This window comes from Colletotrichum tamarilloi (genome assembly GCF_030869305.1).
Source record: "Colletotrichum tamarilloi strain Tom-12 chromosome Unknown Scaffold_35.1, whole genome shotgun sequence".
NCBI lineage: Eukaryota > Fungi > Ascomycota > Sordariomycetes > Glomerellales > Glomerellaceae > Colletotrichum > Colletotrichum tamarilloi.
Window position 1 is genome coordinate 15,362 of NW_026849418.1, and position 19,372 is coordinate 34,733.

General features: G+C 53.9%; 7 protein-coding genes across 7 annotated transcripts; 5 read left to right on the top strand and 2 right to left on the bottom strand.

The window, feature by feature from the left end:
- Window positions 1-352: 352 nt before the first annotated feature.
- On the bottom strand, window positions 353-2,115 carry CTAM01_09137 (saccharopine dehydrogenase; the record flags this gene model as incomplete). The annotated part of the gene is made up of 5 exons (XM_060525157.1): window positions 353-510; window positions 581-1,146; window positions 1,249-1,594; window positions 1,851-1,994; window positions 2,061-2,115. 5 exons carry the CDS (start codon window positions 2,113-2,115, stop codon window positions 353-355), a joined length of 1,269 nt encoding a protein of 422 aa, XP_060380101.1.
- An 843-nt stretch (window positions 2,116-2,958) lies between these two features.
- CTAM01_09138 (60S ribosomal protein L43) lies at window positions 2,959-3,837 on the top strand (the record flags this gene model as incomplete). The annotated part of the gene is made up of 3 exons (XM_060525158.1): window positions 2,959-2,976; window positions 3,519-3,715; window positions 3,774-3,837. The coding sequence occupies 3 exons, from the start codon at window positions 2,959-2,961 to the stop codon at window positions 3,835-3,837; spliced, it is 279 nt and encodes a 92-aa protein (XP_060380102.1).
- Window positions 3,838-6,314: 2,477 nt separating this feature from the next.
- CTAM01_09139 (uncharacterized protein) lies at window positions 6,315-7,302 on the bottom strand (the record flags this gene model as incomplete). Its single annotated transcript, XM_060525159.1, has 2 exons — window positions 6,315-6,763; window positions 7,233-7,302. Coding segments are annotated over 2 exons (519 nt in total), but the record flags the coding sequence as incomplete, so codon positions are not given.
- A 345-nt stretch (window positions 7,303-7,647) lies between these two features.
- On the top strand, window positions 7,648-9,820 carry CTAM01_09140 (PHD-finger domain-containing protein; the record flags this gene model as incomplete). Its single annotated transcript, XM_060525160.1, has 2 exons — window positions 7,648-7,990; window positions 8,091-9,820. The coding sequence occupies 2 exons, from the start codon at window positions 7,648-7,650 to the stop codon at window positions 9,818-9,820; spliced, it is 2,073 nt and encodes a 690-aa protein (XP_060380104.1).
- Window positions 9,821-10,645: 825 nt separating this feature from the next.
- CTAM01_09141 (NUDIX domain-containing protein) lies at window positions 10,646-12,123 on the top strand (the record flags this gene model as incomplete). The annotated part of the gene is made up of 4 exons (XM_060525161.1): window positions 10,646-10,767; window positions 10,809-10,945; window positions 11,006-11,745; window positions 11,833-12,123. Coding segments are annotated over 4 exons (1,290 nt in total), but the record flags the coding sequence as incomplete, so codon positions are not given.
- A 1,701-nt stretch (window positions 12,124-13,824) lies between these two features.
- CTAM01_09142 (uncharacterized protein) lies at window positions 13,825-16,269 on the top strand (the record flags this gene model as incomplete). The annotated part of the gene is made up of 6 exons (XM_060525162.1): window positions 13,825-14,053; window positions 14,110-14,429; window positions 14,559-14,735; window positions 14,795-14,846; window positions 14,897-15,901; window positions 15,953-16,269. 6 exons carry the CDS (start codon window positions 13,825-13,827, stop codon window positions 16,267-16,269), a joined length of 2,100 nt encoding a protein of 699 aa, XP_060380106.1.
- A 1,511-nt stretch (window positions 16,270-17,780) lies between these two features.
- CTAM01_09143 (peroxin 26) lies at window positions 17,781-19,261 on the top strand (the record flags this gene model as incomplete). The annotated part of the gene is made up of 2 exons (XM_060525163.1): window positions 17,781-18,295; window positions 18,358-19,261. The coding sequence occupies 2 exons, from the start codon at window positions 17,781-17,783 to the stop codon at window positions 19,259-19,261; spliced, it is 1,419 nt and encodes a 472-aa protein (XP_060380107.1).
- Between the last annotated feature and the right edge of the window lie 111 nt (window positions 19,262-19,372).

Genomic DNA, 19,372 nt, shown 5'->3' on the forward strand with positions numbered 1-19,372 from the left:
GAACCTAATTGGAAGCATCACTCTGCAAGTGCTGTCAGTTAGATCAGGTTGCAACCCTAAAACCCCGGGCCTACCTGCTTAGCTTGGGTAGCTGTTGTAAGCTCCCCTGGCTATCATCAACAATCGACGTTGCATCCTGTTTGTCAGCGTGTTTCGCGGGCAGGATACTTAGTTTATGCGGCAACGATCATCACGCACATGAACCCGTTCTTTCGAATTTAAGTACGAGGTATATGTTTCGATAATTACAGCATACGTTTGAACAATCCGTTTACATTGAAGCGAAACCATCCCCCAGTCATCATCAGTGAACAATACAACACGGTTGAGAACCAGTACCTCCGCTGGCCCGTCAGTGCTCTAGGATCTTCTCCTCAAAGTTGAAGCCGACCCCCTGCAACCGATCAATGAACGGCTGTCCCAAGCACGACGGAGTAAAGACACCGCCGGGCAGGTCGACGTCTTCCTCCAACAGCGTTGACGCAGCTTGAGCCAACAGAACAGCCGTCACTATTTGTGTGTGCGTCCAGTCAGCATTCTGTCACCCTCGACCAATTGGAGGAATCCAAATTCAACTCACAGTAGTACATGCTGCCGTCATACCAAGCACGACAGTAAGCCTTGGGAAACTCCGTCTTGGACTCCTTATCCGGGCTGGCAATGCCACGATACTCAATCTTGTCCTTCTTTGACAGCTCCTTGTCCGGGCCCTGGCCAGGTTCGTAAACAAATTTCTTCACCAACTTGCGGAACGGCGCAGCAGTCGCAAGCAGCAAGCCGAAGAATGCCAGTCCCCAGTGAATAGCCATGCCCTGAAGGTAACCCTTTGCTCTCATGTACTCTTGGAACGAAAAGTTTGGCCCGTAGAACTGTTTCTCGCGCGAAGGCACCGATGCCAAGAGACCCCACGTTCTTTGGATGATGGGCGTATCTGTCATCCCAGCAATGGATGTAGTCATCAGTCCCAGGCTGGGGACGTTTCGCAATCCCACCAACTTGGTCAGCAGGGACGTCTGCGACTGAACCTTGTTGTTGTTTGGAACGGGCGAGAGAGCATATGGTTTGTGCTGGTCTCTTACTTGCTGAATCGTGAATGACTCAAACAAGTTGAGGACCGTCGCCAGGGTACCGCCAGACGGAGCCGAACTAACAGACAAATTTCGGCGTTAGAGCAACGTTCTGTCAATGTTTCACCAGCACCCCAGTCCAATAATCATCAATGGAACAGCAAGATAAAAAGGAACCTACTCCAGCTTGTGGATGGAGACCGTCACGGCGCCTGTCTTGGCCGAGAGCTTCTCGCGGACCTGCTTGGCCAACGACCAGGTGACGAGGTCTGGCGGTGCCGATTCGATTCCAATCTGAGGAAACATCATGGCGCCTGTTTCTTGTGCCGCACTCTCATATTTGCCAATCATTGTGCCGGTCCAAGGGGTCTCGCCGGTAACGTCGAGGTAGTGCGTGCCGTTCTCGGCGCAGGCTCGGAAGGCAAACTCGCCATATTTTGCATACGGGCCGACGGTGGTGATGAGAATATATGTCTTTTTGGCGAGCGCCTCAAGATCCTCGTGGTTGAGGCCGCAGATTTCGATTTCTGTGAAATTGGTCAGTACTTCTGAGTGATGACTTATTTGGCTAGGCCTGCATAACAGATCCAGCCCCTCTCTCGAGCAGCTTGTCACCACTTCCCCCCTCCAATACAGGTTGTTTCTCGACTTGACATCTCCAGCACGTGGTGGCCTCATCCATCGCTAGCACGATTGAAAATGCAAGACGCCGAGACAGTCACTTCATTGGTGAGGATCAGACACTCATCTGATCTCGGCATAGCCTAAAATCCTTTCACGTACCAGGCTGCAATCTGTCGGGACTCTGCTTCTTGCACTCGGCAACAAGACCTTGGAGCTTCGTCTCCGATCGACCTGCGACTGCCCATTTCAAATTGGTCGGCAGATGGGTTGTAATGTGCTCTGCCACAAACGTCCCGGTGTAGCCTTTTTGCAGTTGTCAGCAATTGCACGTTAGGTTGCATCATCACTGCATCCTCGACTTATACACACCGGTAGCACCAAAAACGACCAAGTCGTACTGACGGTCATGTTGCTTGAATGGCATCTCTGACGCTTGCTCGATGTCTCCTGTCAACAATAAGTCTGGCCTCGAAGGGAGATAGAATAAGGAATGGCAGTTGCAGGATTGAAGAGAAAAAAAAGAGTCAGGGTGCACGAGTCTCAGACATCAATGATTACACTCAAAAGTCATGCGGCGACCGGCCATCTTTACATATCCCAGCACGCCACGAAAAGTGGCACCAACGTCCGGCCCCTTTCACAGATGCACGATGATCCGTCGAAAATGTGTCCGTTTCGCTGTCCATTGAGGTGACACATTCCACGCTGCGGCCGTCGAGAGCGCAAACTTTGTGATGTAGCAAACGGCGATATCAACTGTTCAAGGCATCTGGTCCGCGCTGCCTCGGCGGTCTAGCGTCTTCGTGACAACCACCCGGGCGCTGTGCTTTCCACTTACGGCTTAGAAGGGCCGAGCGGACAGCTGTGACGCCGATCTCCCGGCCTCCTCCCCGGGCGTTTGAAGAGGCCCTTCAGTGCAACCTCTTGAACAATGCGCCAAGTCAAACGTTAGGTAAGCCGCGGTCAGCTGTCAGGTGCGGGATCACGTGTCTTGATGGGGTCAAGATTTGGCGACTCGAGAGAATTTGAGAATGGACCCAGGGGTTGCGTCAGGGCGGGTGTAAACCCCACTGCCGGAGTTCTGCCGCATTCTTTTTTTCGCGTCAACCGTGGTCCGTGCTCGCTTTCCCAGCGCACAAACGGAGTCGGCAAGCCCTGACAAAATTCAACACCATCCTCTAGAAATTTCAACCGCCTTGGAGGAACCGTCAACACCACTCGTCGCACTTCAAGTCAACGAACCCGTTCCCCCCCAAAATTCGACAAAATGGCCAAGCGCACGAAGGTTCGTAATGCTCTACTACCCCATCCAGGACGAATGGCTTCATCGACTTTCCCGTCATTGCTTGGACTTCCCTACCCCGCGTCGAAACCGGCCCACGATTTTCCCTCATTGGCGACAATGGCATCCATCACGGGCTCGGTTTGGTGGTTGGGTTAGGGAGGAACATGTAGGCCGCCTACGCAATATCCCCGAGCGCAACGCGAGACGATGACGAGAGAGAGATACACACGAGACGAGCGAATGACCATGGACGCCAACTTTGACGAAACTCCCGACTCCAGGAAGGCAGATGCCACCAACCGTTGATCACGAAAGTCATCCGATTTGCCTGTGCACCGCAGGCTCGGTGTGCTTCACCGTCGACAATTGAGCTATCTCAACTCGTACACGATTAAGAGCAATATCTCGACCAAAACTCGAACCTCTCTCTCGTCTAGACTCCCAGCTCGGGGGCTATTTGCTGCCAGGCGGCCCTCTGACGCGATCGTCGATAAGCCAGGAACCAAGAGTATTGAAACCACAGATTTCTAACAACCTCACAGAAGGTCGGAGTGACCGGAAAGTACGGTACCCGTTACGGTGCCTCCCTGCGTAAGCAGGTCAAGAAGATGGAAATCTCCCAGCACGCCAAGTACACCTGCACCTTCTGCGGCAAGCCTACCGTCAAGCGCCACTCCACCGGCATCTGGAACTGCAGAGGCTGCAACAAGACCGTTGCTGGCGGTGCCTACACTGTCGCGTATGTTGACACACGACGAGAAGTCGGACTAGAAACTGAACGCTAACACTGCAAATAGCACCCCCGCCGCTGCTGCCATGCGCTCCACTCTCCGTCGTCTGAGAGAGATTGCTGAGGTTTAAGGGACGGGATTACGAACGGTGGATGGTTTCTGCTTTGCATTTCGGGCGGTGTTGGGAAAATCGGATATCGTGCCTACATCCTGACGATGGCCATAACGGAACGGGTCTTCGGTCAGCTGCCAGAGGGACCACTTGGTCAGCAATGAAAAGAACTTGACGTACAAACAAAACGTCCCCTTTCTCCCGATCGCTTGACCCTCCCGTCCGTCCCTGAGACACGCCCACCGACCTGCTCAGGCAAGTCATATCGTGAAGTGGTGAAGAGCGTTGCGAGGTCATTTGGCAGGGCGTGTGGAGTTAGTTGGCATGGATAGAGTCATCGACCCCGTCATCTTCAGCCGCGTGGTTGAAGCGTCGAAGCGGGCCACCCAACATCAAAAAAAGATTTGCTCCAGTCATCATGAGAGATACCTCCACCAGGCTACGTAACCGTGATTCAGCATAGAGAACAGCGCCGTAAAGGTGTCCACGTCGAGGCCGAGTCATCTCCAGTCATTTCTGGGAATAGCAAGGCAAAGAGGAGTGATCCGCTTGGGTGCCTGCGTTGGGGGGTGTGTTCCACCAAGGTTCTCACGAAGCCCGGTATTCATCTCGGTGTCCTGAGGCGGGTTGAAACCTCGACGAAGGCCATTCTCGAAGCAAAGCGAACAAGTGCGCGGCAGTCGTTACGGTAGCGATGCCACGTCGAATCACAACTTGACTCATCCCGGTGTTCTAGACTTACAAGGCGCGAATGCAGCTGGGGGGTCAGGCGGTGGGCCAATGAGGCAGCCCGGCTGTCGCGGTGAAGACAAGTTAACCGAAAAGCACAGTGGGTTTCCGATTGCCATGTAAGTCGGTGAGTTGAGCTTCTCACCTCGACCCTGTTTTTTCGATATCGCTGCACGTATGCCACCTTAGCAGAGAGACACATACAAAGACGCCCAACCGCGAGCCGAGGATCTCACGAAAGTTCAAAGTACCAGAGAGTATCGGCGTCCGCAATACCACGCAAGTATCCGGTAAGCGGTATACCTTGGGGGGCTCAGAGAACTACGGGCTGTGAGCCTATGCCGCGCGGAAATGCCGCCGTAAACGAGAGCAGGTTCACATGGGTATAAAACGCCGTATACATCCGCAGCAAATTGGCCAGTTTTAATGACTGAGTCTGGCTTTCTTACCCTTCCCGTGTCTTTTCCCCCCCTCTGTCAATTAGATGTGGGAAAAGGCAAAGTAGCATCCGGCCGGGACGAGCGGCCGTCGACGAACAATCAATGATTTAATGGAAAAAAGGTTGCTCGGGCACACCAAGCACCAAGGAAGAGACCGGACTCTGGGCTTGGGGTCGCAACCTGACGCAGGCCAGGCCCCATCGAACCAATCTCGTCGGCCTCCGAGAAACGAGGGGCATGAAGGTCTCACGTGTACCTTGCTTTACGGACACAGCGCCGTAACTTAGTTTCCCTCCCAATTGGCAATTGCCCATTTGCCTGGCACTGCCTATGCCACTGCCCCCCGACTCCCGTCATCCGGGATGGGTGCAGGCAGCCCATTTCTGGAAGCGGAGATAGCACCCATTGTCGACCTGACCCATTCCAGCGCCGAATACTCACGCCCTGCGCCCCGACTTTACCTCTTCAGCCATCATCATTTTCCGCCCTCGACCGCTTCCCACCGTTGCACGTTCCCGTTGCTTCTGTTTGTACCGCGATTGTCTCCAGATTACCCCCTCATATTACTCGGGCTAACGTTGCCGTCGTTGCGCGCCAACTCGGAACACTACCTCCTTGTCTTGCCTTGCCTTGCCTCACCTCACACTCACATCAAGAACACTTGGGGCTAGGTATCTAGGTACTACAAAGTACGTTTTACGCAGTTCACCTGACAGGAGGGCCTGACGTAGACGCCCTCACACCTCGCCCTCCATCAAAGGCGTCTCAAGTTCTCAACGCCATCCGCCACTTGGGTACCTACCTATCGAACCGACCTAAGACTCTCTTCCATGATCCATCACACCCACGCTCAGCTGGATCGAGGTACCTGACCAAAAAGTCACCAAACAACATCGCACGAGCCAAGTAGCCAATCCATTGAGTGTTTGACTCGCCGCCCACCTTACCACCTTCCCCCTTCCCACCGTTCTCCCCCGGACATAGCTCTTTCACTCTCAGTTGTTTCTGGCACTCTGGCACTCCGTGATTCAGTACCTACCTGATTGGAGGATTGGTCAATAGACAATTGAGAGGAGCTGTCGAATCGTGAGGAGAAAGGCCTGGCAAACGCAAACCCGAAGTAACGCAACCACGCAAGCTCCCAGCCGTTGTTGTCGTGGTTTTGCCGCCAAGTCGAGGTACGTACCAAATCGTTTTCTTTATTTTCTTCCCGCCAGAGGTGTCCCCATACGTACCTAGTTACGTGCCTACACCTTTAGATGACAACGTTGCCGAGTAGGAGGAGTTGTTACTGCAGTAGTAAACATCATCCCTCAACAGGCCATCTTATTTCCCGAGGGTGTTTTTGAGCGTTTCCTCGGCGTGGGATGTCCGTGAGGTGAGATGTTGCCTCCGGGCTGGTGTTGATGCTCCGGCTCCTGCATCGATCCATGGAGAGTACGTGCTCTTGCAGGCTTGCAGCGACCCTAGTGGGCTAGTGTGGTCCGTCTCAGTGCGTCGACCTGCTTCGAGCATGCGTCTAGATGCACGTTTGTGTCCACGGGTGTGTGTGTGTGTGACAGAGTGTGACTGCGAGGGTGCTGCCGTTGCTGGTGGAGGCATGGGATGCAGTTCCATGAGGTCCCTGTCCACTGTCCAGCCCAGTGGGCCATCGACTGGGAAGCCCGCGAAGGGTGAGGTGCAAAGGACGAAGGACCAAGGTGCAAGGAGCGTGGCGCACCACTGCATCAGCCGGTTGTTGATTGGCTCCAGTCGAGACCAGCTACAGGCGTGCGCTAAGCTCGCAAAAAACCCGCCTTGGGGGTCCTGGCCTCTCCAAACCTTTCCTCTTACAATTCCCGTTCAGTTCTCCAGGTCCCAAGGTCTTCTCGGGTAGCCCAGCACCGCCATTTTACCTACCTACCACCTTTCCCAAGACTCCCAAGACTCCCATACCGCCCCCCGTCCACCAGTGGGCACCTCACCCACGAACATACCTCATCCTCACTTTGAAAGAAAGGCGACCATACCAGATCCTTTTCTCTCCCTTTTCACTCTTCCTACTTGTCTCGCCTCACCAGAAAAGCACTGCCAGCCAAAGTTTGAAGCCCCCCTCTTCTCTCCACACCGGCCACTTTATTTCATCGTATATCTTACTCGTCTTTTTTTGCTGCTTGGTTTCCCTGCCTAGCGCAGCGGCGAAACATCCCCCGAACCGGCTGACAGTCCATCTCGCGCCAGAAACGCAGGACATATCGAACTTACCTACCAAACCTGGGCCACCTTCCACTTTCCCCCTCCAACCCCCAAAGTGCCCCCCTTGGCACCCTTCCCACTCTTCAGCAACCTGCCCAGTTGGTCGTGCGTTTGTGCACTCGACTGATAGCGACCCGACAGCCGTTCAGTCGCCTCAACACTCCCACCTCAGGCCTGCCACTACCACCACCAGACACTGAACAACTCGGCACCTCTCTTTTTTTTTCCCCTCTACCTACCATCTGCCACCCCACGACCGACACAACAAGGCAATAAAGCCCATAAACAAGTTCACGCAATCACGGCTACAATAACAATATCCACGCACATATTCCTGCAATCTCAAAGCCATCTATTGGCCCTGCTCAAAGACGTTTTTTTATGAATTCATCAAACCTCAAGCGATACTACCACAGTTGCCACAATGACTGAACCGGATCAGTGCATCATATGCCTGGAGTCGCTGCAGCACCCCTCGTTGCAGCAACAGCAACAGCAGCAAGACGTTGCTGCTGGAAACGTAGCGGGCCCAGCGGCTGCAAAAGCAACAGCAGCAGCCACCACCACAACAGTACAGCCAACCTACCGTGCCATCGACTCAGATCTCGAAATACTAGAAGAACCAGAGTCAAATTACATTGCTACCCTCGTTGGCTGCAATCACGTTGTCCACGATCAGTGCATCAGAAGTTGGGCCAAGAACTCCAATACTTGCCCCATCTGCCGTACACCCTTCAATGAGGTCAGCCTCTCATCTGAGCTCAACGGTACGTATCAAATCATCCCGCCTCGCAATAGACGCTCGCAGCAGCAGCAGCAGCAGCAGCAGCTTTAGCAACAAGAAACTAACCTTGGTGACAATAACAGGCCCCCCTATCGATTCGTACGCTGTTCAAGACAAGAAGCAAGAGCAGGAGTTTGATATCCACAGATGGCTTCAGGAGAACCCCGAGGGCGAAGGCGAGGAGCCGAGTCCTGCCTGTCCCATATGCGAGTCCTCGGATCATGAAGAGGTGCTGCTCCTCTGCGATGGTTGCAACGCGGCCTATCATACACACTGCATCGGCCTGTCTGGTGTTCCCCAGACCGAGTCCTGGTACTGCTTTGAGTGTGATGAAAACAACAATGCCAGCCGATCCAGCCCTAGTGAGGCTTCGGATGTCGAAGTGATCCAGTCACGGCCTTTGAACCCAGCTGCACGCTCAGCAAACCGACGAAACGTTACCGCTCAAAGAGGCTTGTTGCGAACCCAGTTGCAAGCTAGAAATGCACGACGCGAGGCAAGATCCCTCGAGTGGCAGGGTGCATGGGACCGGATTGCTAGTCGCATTTACGATGCTACTGACATCGACCTCGACAACCACGAAGACGAAGACTTATTTCAGGGCTTTCGCCGCGCCCAGGCCCAGAGAGGACACTTTCGCGATATCCAAGAACACCAAGACTGGGAGCAGCGCATGAGCATCGCCAGTCGTCTAGGCGCCAGAGACATCTTTGCGAGAAATATTCGCCCAACCGTCGGTCATCGCCTCGACGGTGGCCCAGTCGAACCCGTCATGCAACCCCTTCCGCCGGCTCCCGAGACGAGAGAGGAGCAGCAGGCTTGGGGCGCCCTCGAGAGGGCTCGCGAAGCCGAGACGAGCGCTCCCAATCCCCGCAAGAGAAAGTCGAGATCTACCACGGCTTCTCCCCAAGAACCCGCTCAGGAACCCGAGCGCAAGCTGAAGCGACCTCGCACACGCCGATTGCCTTTGCAGGGAGAAGGCTCCGGATCGGGCTCTGCCTCGGCTTCAGTGTCGGGATCTGCATCTGGATCTGGCACCGCTTCAGGCGTCGGCCCTACCATTGTGTCGGCACTCGCCCCCGCACCTACGATAACTTCGTCACCCGCGCCGACGAGTGTTCTGACATCGCGGCCTCAAACGAACGGTGCCACGCAGCGCGTCCAGTCTCCCATCAATACGGAACCCGGACCATCATTCCTGTCGTCGCTGCTTAAGGAGGTGGAGATGAGCGCACCTTCCGACGACGAGACTGTGCGGAATTATTTCGGTACTCACTCTGGTGTTGACCCCTCTTCGCCAGTCACATCCCCCTCGCCATCATCACGAAACTCACCGCGGGCGCTTTCTCTCACCCCGCCACCCCATCCCCGGCCCAGCTCACCTACGCTATCTCTAAGCTCCTATGTGGAACCGCGGTTCCCCAAAGCCAACTACTCGCCGACTCGAAACGCTGGGGACAGTAGTGACTCTGACAGTCGATCGAACGGCGCGGAAATTCGCCAGCCTCGCCCACAGCGACCGAACCGTCAACGACCGACCTTTGCTCGGTCTCAGGATTCGTCGCCTACGCGATCCGCCATCCCCTTTGAGACCAAGGAAAGAATCAGCGGCATCGTCCGGGCTGCCCTCAAGCCCCATTGGCGCGCGAAGGAGCTCACCACCGATCAATATGCAAACATCAACCGAGATGTCTCCCGCAAGCTGTACGAGGGCCTTCGCGATCCGCAGACGCTGGACGATGATGCCAAAAAGACTTGCGAAAAGATCGCTACCAAAGAGGTGGCCCGTGCGATTGAGGAACTCAAGGCTTGATCGGCGCTCGGCAGCATAAACGAACGAACGATATCGGGCATTAGGCGTTATTGGTGTTTGGCAGCGAACCAAGCGGTCTAATACCCAAACACTCCATTCCAAAGGAGGCTTCTTTTTTTGCAAAATTTCAACTTTGATTTCCCCGTGTCTCTGGGATTGGGCGGGGGAGAGGCACAGCTGTATCTTAGGGGTGGGGTCTCGTAGCAGCTCGAATCGCTCGGATCTCTTGGAAAGAGACTCTGTCAAGGGCGTGACCCACGATTAGGCTGGAAAGGCTTTCTGTACTTTAGCAGGTAGATAGACGACGACGACACGACGAATGGATATTACGACTCTCATTGATAAGCACCAGCACTCGTGAACACCCTCGAGCTATAGCTGCAGCGGCACAGTCAGCAGCACCATGTGACATGTGGAGCAGAGAATTCACGTATGCGGTTGTCGCGACGCATTGCTTGCCACATAGCGAGAGTCCACTCCGGACTCTGCTGATGCGGTAGCAGAAGCCAGCCATTCTTAAACAGCGGTCAAAGGCGCTGATGTGTTTGCAGTAGCTATCTAACATGAACCCAGTAAAAAGATGCAGGTGCTGCTAGCGAAAAAAGACTGCGATTTACTCTGGGCACCGTAATAAATGATCAGGACGTTCTGGAGGCGGAACAGGTCTTGACGATAAGGAAATGGTGCCGTGAAGAGGAAAAAGAAGTAAAAGAGAGAAGTTTCGCGGCAGGGCGTCGGGTTGATAAAGGCTCTGCGCGGTCCCACCCACCCCAGCCCCCGCTACGGTACCTCTGCTTACGTGATTGAGACCCGCGCTTGTCAGGCGCGATATTGACCCGGGCGCCTGTCAAGATCGACCTTGCTTTTCAGGTACAATATGAGGCACCTCAAGATTTACCTTGTGCTGCATCCGCGCACGGTGCACCTCGTCGGACCTCTGACCTTAGGTAAGCGCCGCCCAGGCCATTCGGTACGTACCTCTGCTAAGCTTGAACAGCAAAAAAGTTCAATTCCCATCTGGAGATTCTCGACTGAGGTGTCAAGGAGGAGACCCCGTACACCCAGCGCTTTTCATGATGACAGCTTCCAGCAGAGGCGCATTCGCCGCCCTCGGGCGCATACAATGTATGTTTACGTTTCGGATGAACATTGAGATCATTGGCTGACTTTGAGTCCCCCTTACAGCAACCCCCAGAGTCTGCAGACAATGCGCGAGGGTCCAGATTAGAGCTCCAGCTCCCTCGCGAGCGTACTCGGGTGCCGCTGCCGCCGCAACGACCACGACCACGACCAACGCTCCCCCTCCTCCTCCCCCTTCGTCAAAAGTCAGCAAACCAAACGAACCCAAGGCGGCTGCGGCGGACATCACGATCCCGCCACCCTTGATCCGCGCAGGCGTGATCCTCACGCGGGCGCCGCTCCTGACGCGGCCCCTGACGGACTTTGAGCAGTCCTACTTCTTCTACCAGAAGCGCCTCAACGAGCGCCTGACGATGCCCTTCATCACGTCCGTCTACTTCAAGCCCGACACGCCGGCGCTGATTGACTGGAACATGAAGGTCAAGGACCGCAAGGGCACCGTGGCCAAGGAGCTGGGCGTGTACAACGGCAAGGCGTCGACGGCGTGGGACGACGAGCTGGCCGTCGGCGACGGGCTGAGCAAGCACGACAAGGCGGTGGAGCTGCTGCTCAAGGACGCCGTGATGCGCGTGAGCGACGACGCGGAGATTATCCCCGAGGAGGACCGGGCGCCGCCCGAGGCGTTGGCGCCGCGGGTGTCGGAGGCGGATATCAAGGGGGACCAGACGAGGTTGGATCGCGCCATGGAGAGGACGCTGTATCTTGTCGTCAGGAAGGCCGGTCGCAAGAAGGATGTCTGGGAGTTTCCTGCGGCGGGATTGTCTACGGAGGAGAACCTTCACGAGGTGAGCTTTTTTATCCACCCCATATCGACCCCCTCTCTCTCCCCCTTCCCATGCTTCGATATCGATATATGCTAACGTTCTTTACAGGCCGCGCAGAGAATCCTCGACGACACGGCGGGCGTCAACATGAACACGTGGATGGTCGGCCGCGGCCCGGCCGCCGTGCACGTGGCCAAGACGCAGGTCAGGCGCGGCGAGCTCTTTGAGCGCGGCAGCAAGACCTTCTTCCTCAAGGGCCGCATCATGGCGGGACAGGCGGACCTGACGGCCAACAAGTTTGGGTACAAGGAGTTCAAGTGGCTGACCAAGGAGGAGCTCGCCGAGGTGCTGGAGCGGGGTTACTACAACAATGTGCGGGGCATGATGGTGGACCGGTAGATGTATGCCTCTATAATGGTTTGGCTCGGCCGGCGCCATTTCTCAAAAGTGGTGAAAATGGGTGGCAGACAAGTGGTTGTCGGAGAACGGTTGAGAGGACGTGTAACGCTGTTGTATCATAGATAAACTTGTACAATCAAATCTTTCACTGGATTTTGTGGCTGCCTGCCCAGAGCTTGATTGTGCTGGTTTGTGCTTTCGACTTTCGGCTTGACTTGGGTGTGAGATGCTCATTTTGATGTAATTCTGCTCCCCAGACATTAGAACCGTCGTCAGTTCGAGGTGATTTTGCCTTAAAAGCACGCGAAAAAGGCATGTTGCCTATGAGATACCACGTCGTCCTCCATCAACTCGAGAGAGTTGAGTCTAGCGTCTTTGGATGCTTCGAAGACGTTGACCTTTCTGTCTACAATGCTGGTCTTACCGTTATTCAAGAGTAGATAGATTTAACAGCAATAATGGAATGCCGTGCGTGATATCACATAGCTTGTCAACTTGCTGAAACATTGGGCCTTTGCATGTCCACATGTGTTCCATTATTCTTTAAGCTATCCATACCAAGGGAATCCAAGTAAATATGTAGGAAAACACAATTCAACTACTTCATCTTTGCAGTTCCAGTTTAGACACGTATTATGCTTTCTCACGCAAAGCAGGGTTGCTTATACCAATTTAATATCGTGTCCAACTACCTCGTATAACCACAAACAGTAATCTCTAGAGGTGAGGTCGCAAAGACAAACCCATAGCAGCGTCTCTCGATCCCACCCTCTCCTACCTCACACCGCGCCTTCCTCCCTCTCGTGGATTTCACCTCCCACGTCCAGCCACAAGCCTCAGCCCCACCTCTTCATCCATCCCATGGCTGCCTTCCCTCCGGACCTCCTAACCGCCTGGCCTACCCTCTAAACTCTTCTGCATTTCTTCAACAATCCGTGGCGCAATGGGATCAGAGAGGCGTTCCTTTGACGAGGAGCGTCCCCTTGCGTCACGGGTGCGTGGGTTCGAATCCCACCGCCGTTAGAAAACCTCCATCGTTACACCTGAGGCTGGTAAGAGTCTCGGGGTTTTCATAGATTCCGCTGTCCGCAAGGATAAGAGTTGAACTTTTTGACTTTCTCAATCTTTTTTTAAAAAGTTTCCATTGCCTCACGCTGGGCGTGATAAGACGTGTTTACTGGCTTTTAGATTATTATTCACTACCTCGGGCAACCTGTGGCCTTAAAACGACACAGTGATTTCGTATAATGCTTTATTACGATGCTTTATTACGAGGAAACTCGATTTTGCGATGGCCAGTCTCAAAACTCTGCAATTTCCTTCCTTCTGCGCAAGGACGCTGTTGTCTACTGAAGGGTTGGTGTTCCCTTTTCATTTACAAGCCGGACAGGAATACGCAAGCAAAACCTCCGAAGAACGACCTGCCTTGCCACAGAAGTCGAGTGCTTTTGCCTGTTTATTGCTGTCACGAGGTGCTCCTTCCTGAATTCGTCTCCTCTTGGTGGCTTCTCTTTTTTTTTTTTGTTTCCCTCCACCCACAGCTTCCTTCCTGCCTCTTTTTCTTCCCCTTATACTACTCCCACTTTTCTTGCCGCTTTCCTTCAACCTTTCCTTCTATTTCCTTCTACCTTACCTCCTACCTTTCCTTCTCAGCTACTGACGACTGGCGGCCAAAAGCTTGACAACACCTCGACGCCCAGCATGGAAGTCTCGTCAGAGAACTTCTGGCGGCAGCTGCCAAATATTCTGCTGTCCATCGCGAAGTCCGACTTCGTTGCCATCGATCTCGAGATGACCGGCATCACGGACAAGAGCTCGGCAGACCACTCAGAAAACCCAACCAACCAGCAAATCTATGAATCGGCCAAGAAGATTGCATCCAAGTTCAACGTCTTTGAGATGGGGATGACGTGTATCCAAAGCCAGTCAGGTTTGTGTTCTCCACGTCCGAAGAATATCATCCGTCGCATTCTGACAAAATTCCAGACGGCTCATACAAAACCGAGACCTATAGTTTCACTGTCAGCCCCTACCTGCACACAGAAACGCGAGCTGATGAAAAGTTCGTCAAAGGCTTGGATAGGAGCCTTTCTGTATCATACAACACTCTCAAGTTTCTTCGATCGGAAGGCATCCGGCTGGAGAAGGTCTATGAGGACTGCGTTCCGTACCTCAGCCGCGAAGAGGCACGCTTGGCAGTTCGACAGATGCAGCGCCGACAAGATCCTTGGGACGCCAAAGATCATGGATACAACGAGGACGACGAAGGTCTGACTACGTTTTCCATTTATGCCCATAACACGATTGTAAATTGGCTTTACACCGATCCATGGATGGTGTGTGTCACTGGTTCCTTTATCCTCTATCTACAAAAATCCCTTCCTCTTAGAATCTCGTTACTTTCTACTGAGTATACTAATCGCGACATGGGACAGCGAACTCTAGAGATCAATGTCCTCTTACCCAACTCTGATAGTAAGAAACGTATGAGCGTCTACGAACAGATCGTTCGTAGAAAGGCCCGAAAGCTTGTGCCACGAATGGTTTGCCGTCTTTGGAATCATGGCACAACCGTGGTTATCTCTCAGCGGGACGATGGACAAGAAGCCAAGGTTCGTTTACAGCGGCGCGGATAACTGTGATGAGAACACTGACAGCTGACTTCACCAAGAGGCGTGAGTCTCTAGAGGACGATCTCAACGCATCGTTGAGGAAGTACGCAGGTGGGCTCCCCTCAGTGTGCAATGCTTTACTGGTGGCTGACTGATATAAGGAATACGCCTGATTATCGAAGCCCTTGTCGGCGGCAAGTTTGCCAACCTCATTAACCCCGACCTCATTGTCGAAGCCATGTCTGGCTGGCCTGGCGAAGCACAATGCTTTTGTCTTGAGGTGCATGAGCTTGTTCATCCCGCGGCACCAGAACAGTGGGAAGAATCTCCAGAGGAAGAAGTCGAGGGTCGCTATTGCTCCTGGTGCTGCACACATCACGACCCTGACACAGGCTGCTCTAGCACGTCCTTAGGTCAGGACGTCGAAGTGGCATTTCAAACAAACTTGATCACCAAAGACGAGTGCCTCTGTATGAAGAAGCGGAACTTATCCAGAAGCCGAGTTGAAGATAATGAGCTGATGCCCTTGGTGTATGATGTTCATTGCGAACGTTGCTACCCCGATCTTGGCAGCAGCCGGCCTGGGATCAACTCTTCCCCTCACCATGACATCCCTCCACAGGCCACACATATTCAAGGAGCTCACTCGGCGAGCCACGATGGAGAATCCTCAAGCAGTTCGGAGGGAGTGGCAGGTGGCGAGTTTCAAGAGGGCGACACTGGTACTTGGCATATCACAGCTGAGACAGCCGGCTGGGATGAGCCGACTGGTTGGGACAAACTGTGTCACGATCTCGAGGATTTATCCACGGAAACACTCAAGAATGAAGTAGCAGATGCTCTTCAGGAGCTAGAAACTTTAGGCCGAACGTCTTCGCCAACCATTAGCGGACACAACCAATTCATGGACCTTTTGTTCCTTTACAACACCTTCATCGACGACCTCCCCGACAGCTTTTTGGAGTTTTTGGTAAATATTCACGAATTGTTCCCACGCATCGTGGACACGAAGTTGTTGGCCATCAAAGATGAGACGATCGAGGGCGAAGACCCATTGATGGATCTATACAATAGGTTCGATGGCAACAGAACGCAGCCAAGCATCCATTGGGATGCAGCTTATGGCTATGGCCGTCGTGGAACAGCCCATCAGGCTGGCTTCGATAGTGAGTTGGCAGAACAAGCAGAACCGTGAGTGGCTCGACTAATGAAGATAGGCCACATGACGGCAGTTGTGTTTCTGCGAATTGCCCACAAACTCGCCCGCGAGGAATCGGCCAAGCTCGAGGGCCGAGCCGCGTCATACGAGAGCAAAGAATGGAGATTGTATGACAGAGAATGGCTATCAGCAGTTGGATACGATTCACAATTCCTGGGCTATTCGCAAGACTCGGACATTGGCACATGGAGAGAGTCCAACACCCAGGAAGGGTACGTGGGTCGGATTCGGTGGCAGATGGCCATATTCGACGACATTCGCGACCGAATTCGGATCGCCCCCCGCAAGACATTTAATATCGGGCCCGAATGGTGAGTTCAAAGTTGAGCTTGCGACGGAGCGTAATTGCCCTTCGATTGAAGAGTTTGCCGACCGTGCCAACGCGAAATCGCGTCTTGGGTTGTTGGTGGTGGCACTGGTCTCATGAGTAGGGAGACGCGTTTGTGAGTAGGACAATGGATTTTTGCAATGTCGTTGAGGACGGATGACCCTTGGTGGATTTCTGGAGACGCCCCGCAAAACTATGTTTCGATAGATGAGCCTATCCATACTTGATTGAAAGCACAATAAGAGCACGTCGGCATTCGTCAGATTATTTGACATGTTGGTCAGGGCCACTCCTTCCCATCAGCTTATGAGCCTTATATGTTCCAGCTGCTCAGCGATTCCTAGGACGTAAGATGATCCGGTTCTAGAACCCCGCGACGAAGAAAATTCCACGTGTACCGAGCACCCCAACGACACTTTGGTGCCAGTCATGAGAGGTGGATGGTCACTCGATGACTACAATAGGAAATGCACCGATGTAAGCATCAGGGGCTAAATGGCGATGACATTCTCTCCGGGAGCCGCGTGGTTCTGCGTCCCGCGAGATGCCTCGGAACAATCTGGGGAAGCACAGGGGGGCCAGAAAAGTCTAAACCCTGAACGCGTTCGCGCAAACTTGCGATTGACAGTTGAGAGGGGTAATTAATAGGATATCATAATAGACGCAACTGAGCAAAGCAGTAATTGAGAAGGGAATCCCGACTTGGCGGGTTGAATACAACACGAAGATTTGAAATGACAGGCCGCAGCGAGCATGAGACGATCGTCTCTAAATGGTTGGTGATCTCCGGGAGGTGAGATGAAAGCTCGGCCGGTCGTCGAGGGCAACCCCTGTTTCTCCGACCCAGGCACAGCGTCCTCCCCGATCAGGAAACTCCACCCAATGAGAAGTTCAAGAAGGCCGGACGCCGGGAGAAGGCCGCGCTCGTGGAGGCTAAAGAGGTACTTGACATGTGAGCCGTCCAGCGACAACGTCACTGGTACTCGCTTATCGCTCCCCTCCCCTCATGCTCTGGCGGTCAGCTGGCCAGCCACCCCAGTGGCAGCATACAACGCAGCAACGCAGAAGCTGGGGGGGAACCCACTAAGAAACAAACCGAGGCTAAACTTGGGCCATGGCCGAAAAGTGTAACCGTGCCGGTGCGTGCCTGTCCCGGGCAGCTGTGCAGGTGCTGCGGTAATCGGCATGTTTGTCTGTCAGCAGACTCCAATTCCATTCTCCAGCAACCCCCAGCTACCTCAGCACCACCACTACCACACACCACACACCACCACCATAACGCCCAGGAACCCGAATCTAACCACATCCACATGTCGCGGCTCTCTTCACAACCCGCAGGTGGCATTTGAGCAGGAACGCGTATGATGGCCGCCATTCTCCGCACTCCAGATACATAACAATAGTCCCCGTTCTTTTTTCCCTCATTTCCCTCCGCCTGGGGCTCTTCAATGCCGACAAATTGACCCCGTTGCTTGCTGCTGTTGCCTCCCGTTCCTAAATGCCCGCCAACATGTCGTCCCTCAATGGCTCCTACACGGCGACCTTGAGTCCCACGGTCGCTTCTTCCGAGACCACCGCTACATTCCCACCACATATGCTCGCGAGCTCCATCTCGTCTCTATCCTCATCAACCTCAGCGCGCCATACCTCGCAAATCTCAAAGACCTACCGCCAGGCTTCGACTCTCTTCCTCACCCGCCGTCTACCCGAGGCACTATCCACCATCTTGCCATTGATCACCCCGCCCTCGGGACAGTCGGAGAACGGCGCAGGCGAACCAGCGCCCGTCGCCAGGGCCTCGCGATCCACGAGGATCAAGGTCTGGAGCTTGTACCTGACGACGCTCAACGCCATCGTCGAACTGGAGCCAGACGAAGGAAAGGATGCGTTTGGGAGCCAAGAGTGGAGAGCGCTGTGCACCAAAGTCAGGGAAGGAGACATCTGGGAGGAGGTCGTACGCAACGGATACCACGGCGTCGAGAGCGACGTCGATTCGGACGTTGTCATTAATCTGTAAGACACCCTCTCTGTCGTTGTTTTTTTTCTGTTGCAAACACACACTAACAACAACGTAGCGCAACACTTTTACTAGCCCACGCCCGGACACAAGAATTGAACCAAAGGAAGCTCGAGAGCTATCTCGCAGCCGCCACATCACCAAATCTGGACTTCTCCAAGAGATTTTCCGACTCGCCGTCGCCGTCACCACGGCTGAACCGGCATAGGTCTCCGGCGAAGGCCACCAGCGGAGCGGATACACCGAGGGATCTGAATGCTAGGGTCAAGATCCTCGAGCTGTACACGCTCCACGTACTTATCCGCAATAATGAGTGGGATTATGCCCGAGAGTTTATCAGCGTCAGCTCGGTACTAGACGATGAGCGCCGCGAGGCGTTTTTGCAAGCTCTGCAAAGCCTGCAGGAGGAACAGCAGGAAGCCGAGAGGCGAGAGACGGAAGAACGACGCGAGCAGGAAGAACAGCTTCGGCGTGATATTGAGGAGGCGAAGAAGTTGAGAGCCGAGAATGAAGAGAGGGAACGACGGAGATTAGAGGAAGAGAGGGCACGAAGAGAAGGCGCCGAAGGGGACTACGGCATCGAAAAGACACCGAGTAAAGCAGGCTCGAGTAAGGCGGGGTCAAGCAAGGGACGTCACGCCAGGGCCGTTTCCAACACATCAGGGTCCAACTCTAATTCGAAGATGCCCGTCTCTAGGGCAAAAGGGAAATCTTCAGCTCCGCCGACCTTTGGAACGAGGGCGTCAATGGTCATCTCTCGGATGCGCGAGGTGATTGACCAGCTGGGAGCATCATTTAAGACGAACCCGATGCTGCTGATGCGGCTCGTGGCCTTTATTTTGGGTTTGGTCGTCATGTTCGGGCAGAAGAATGTCCGCGAACGGATACAGCGGGTGCTTGGTAATGGTTGGAATAAGGTCAAGGCGACCGCGGGAATGGGAGTCAAGGTTAGCTACATATGATTACGACGCGGGTACTTGGCTAGCTTTGACCTCACTGTACTATACGAACTTGGATGAACATTGGCCTAATTGTTTGGCCATTCTTTTTGATACTTATGCAAAATGAAGCAT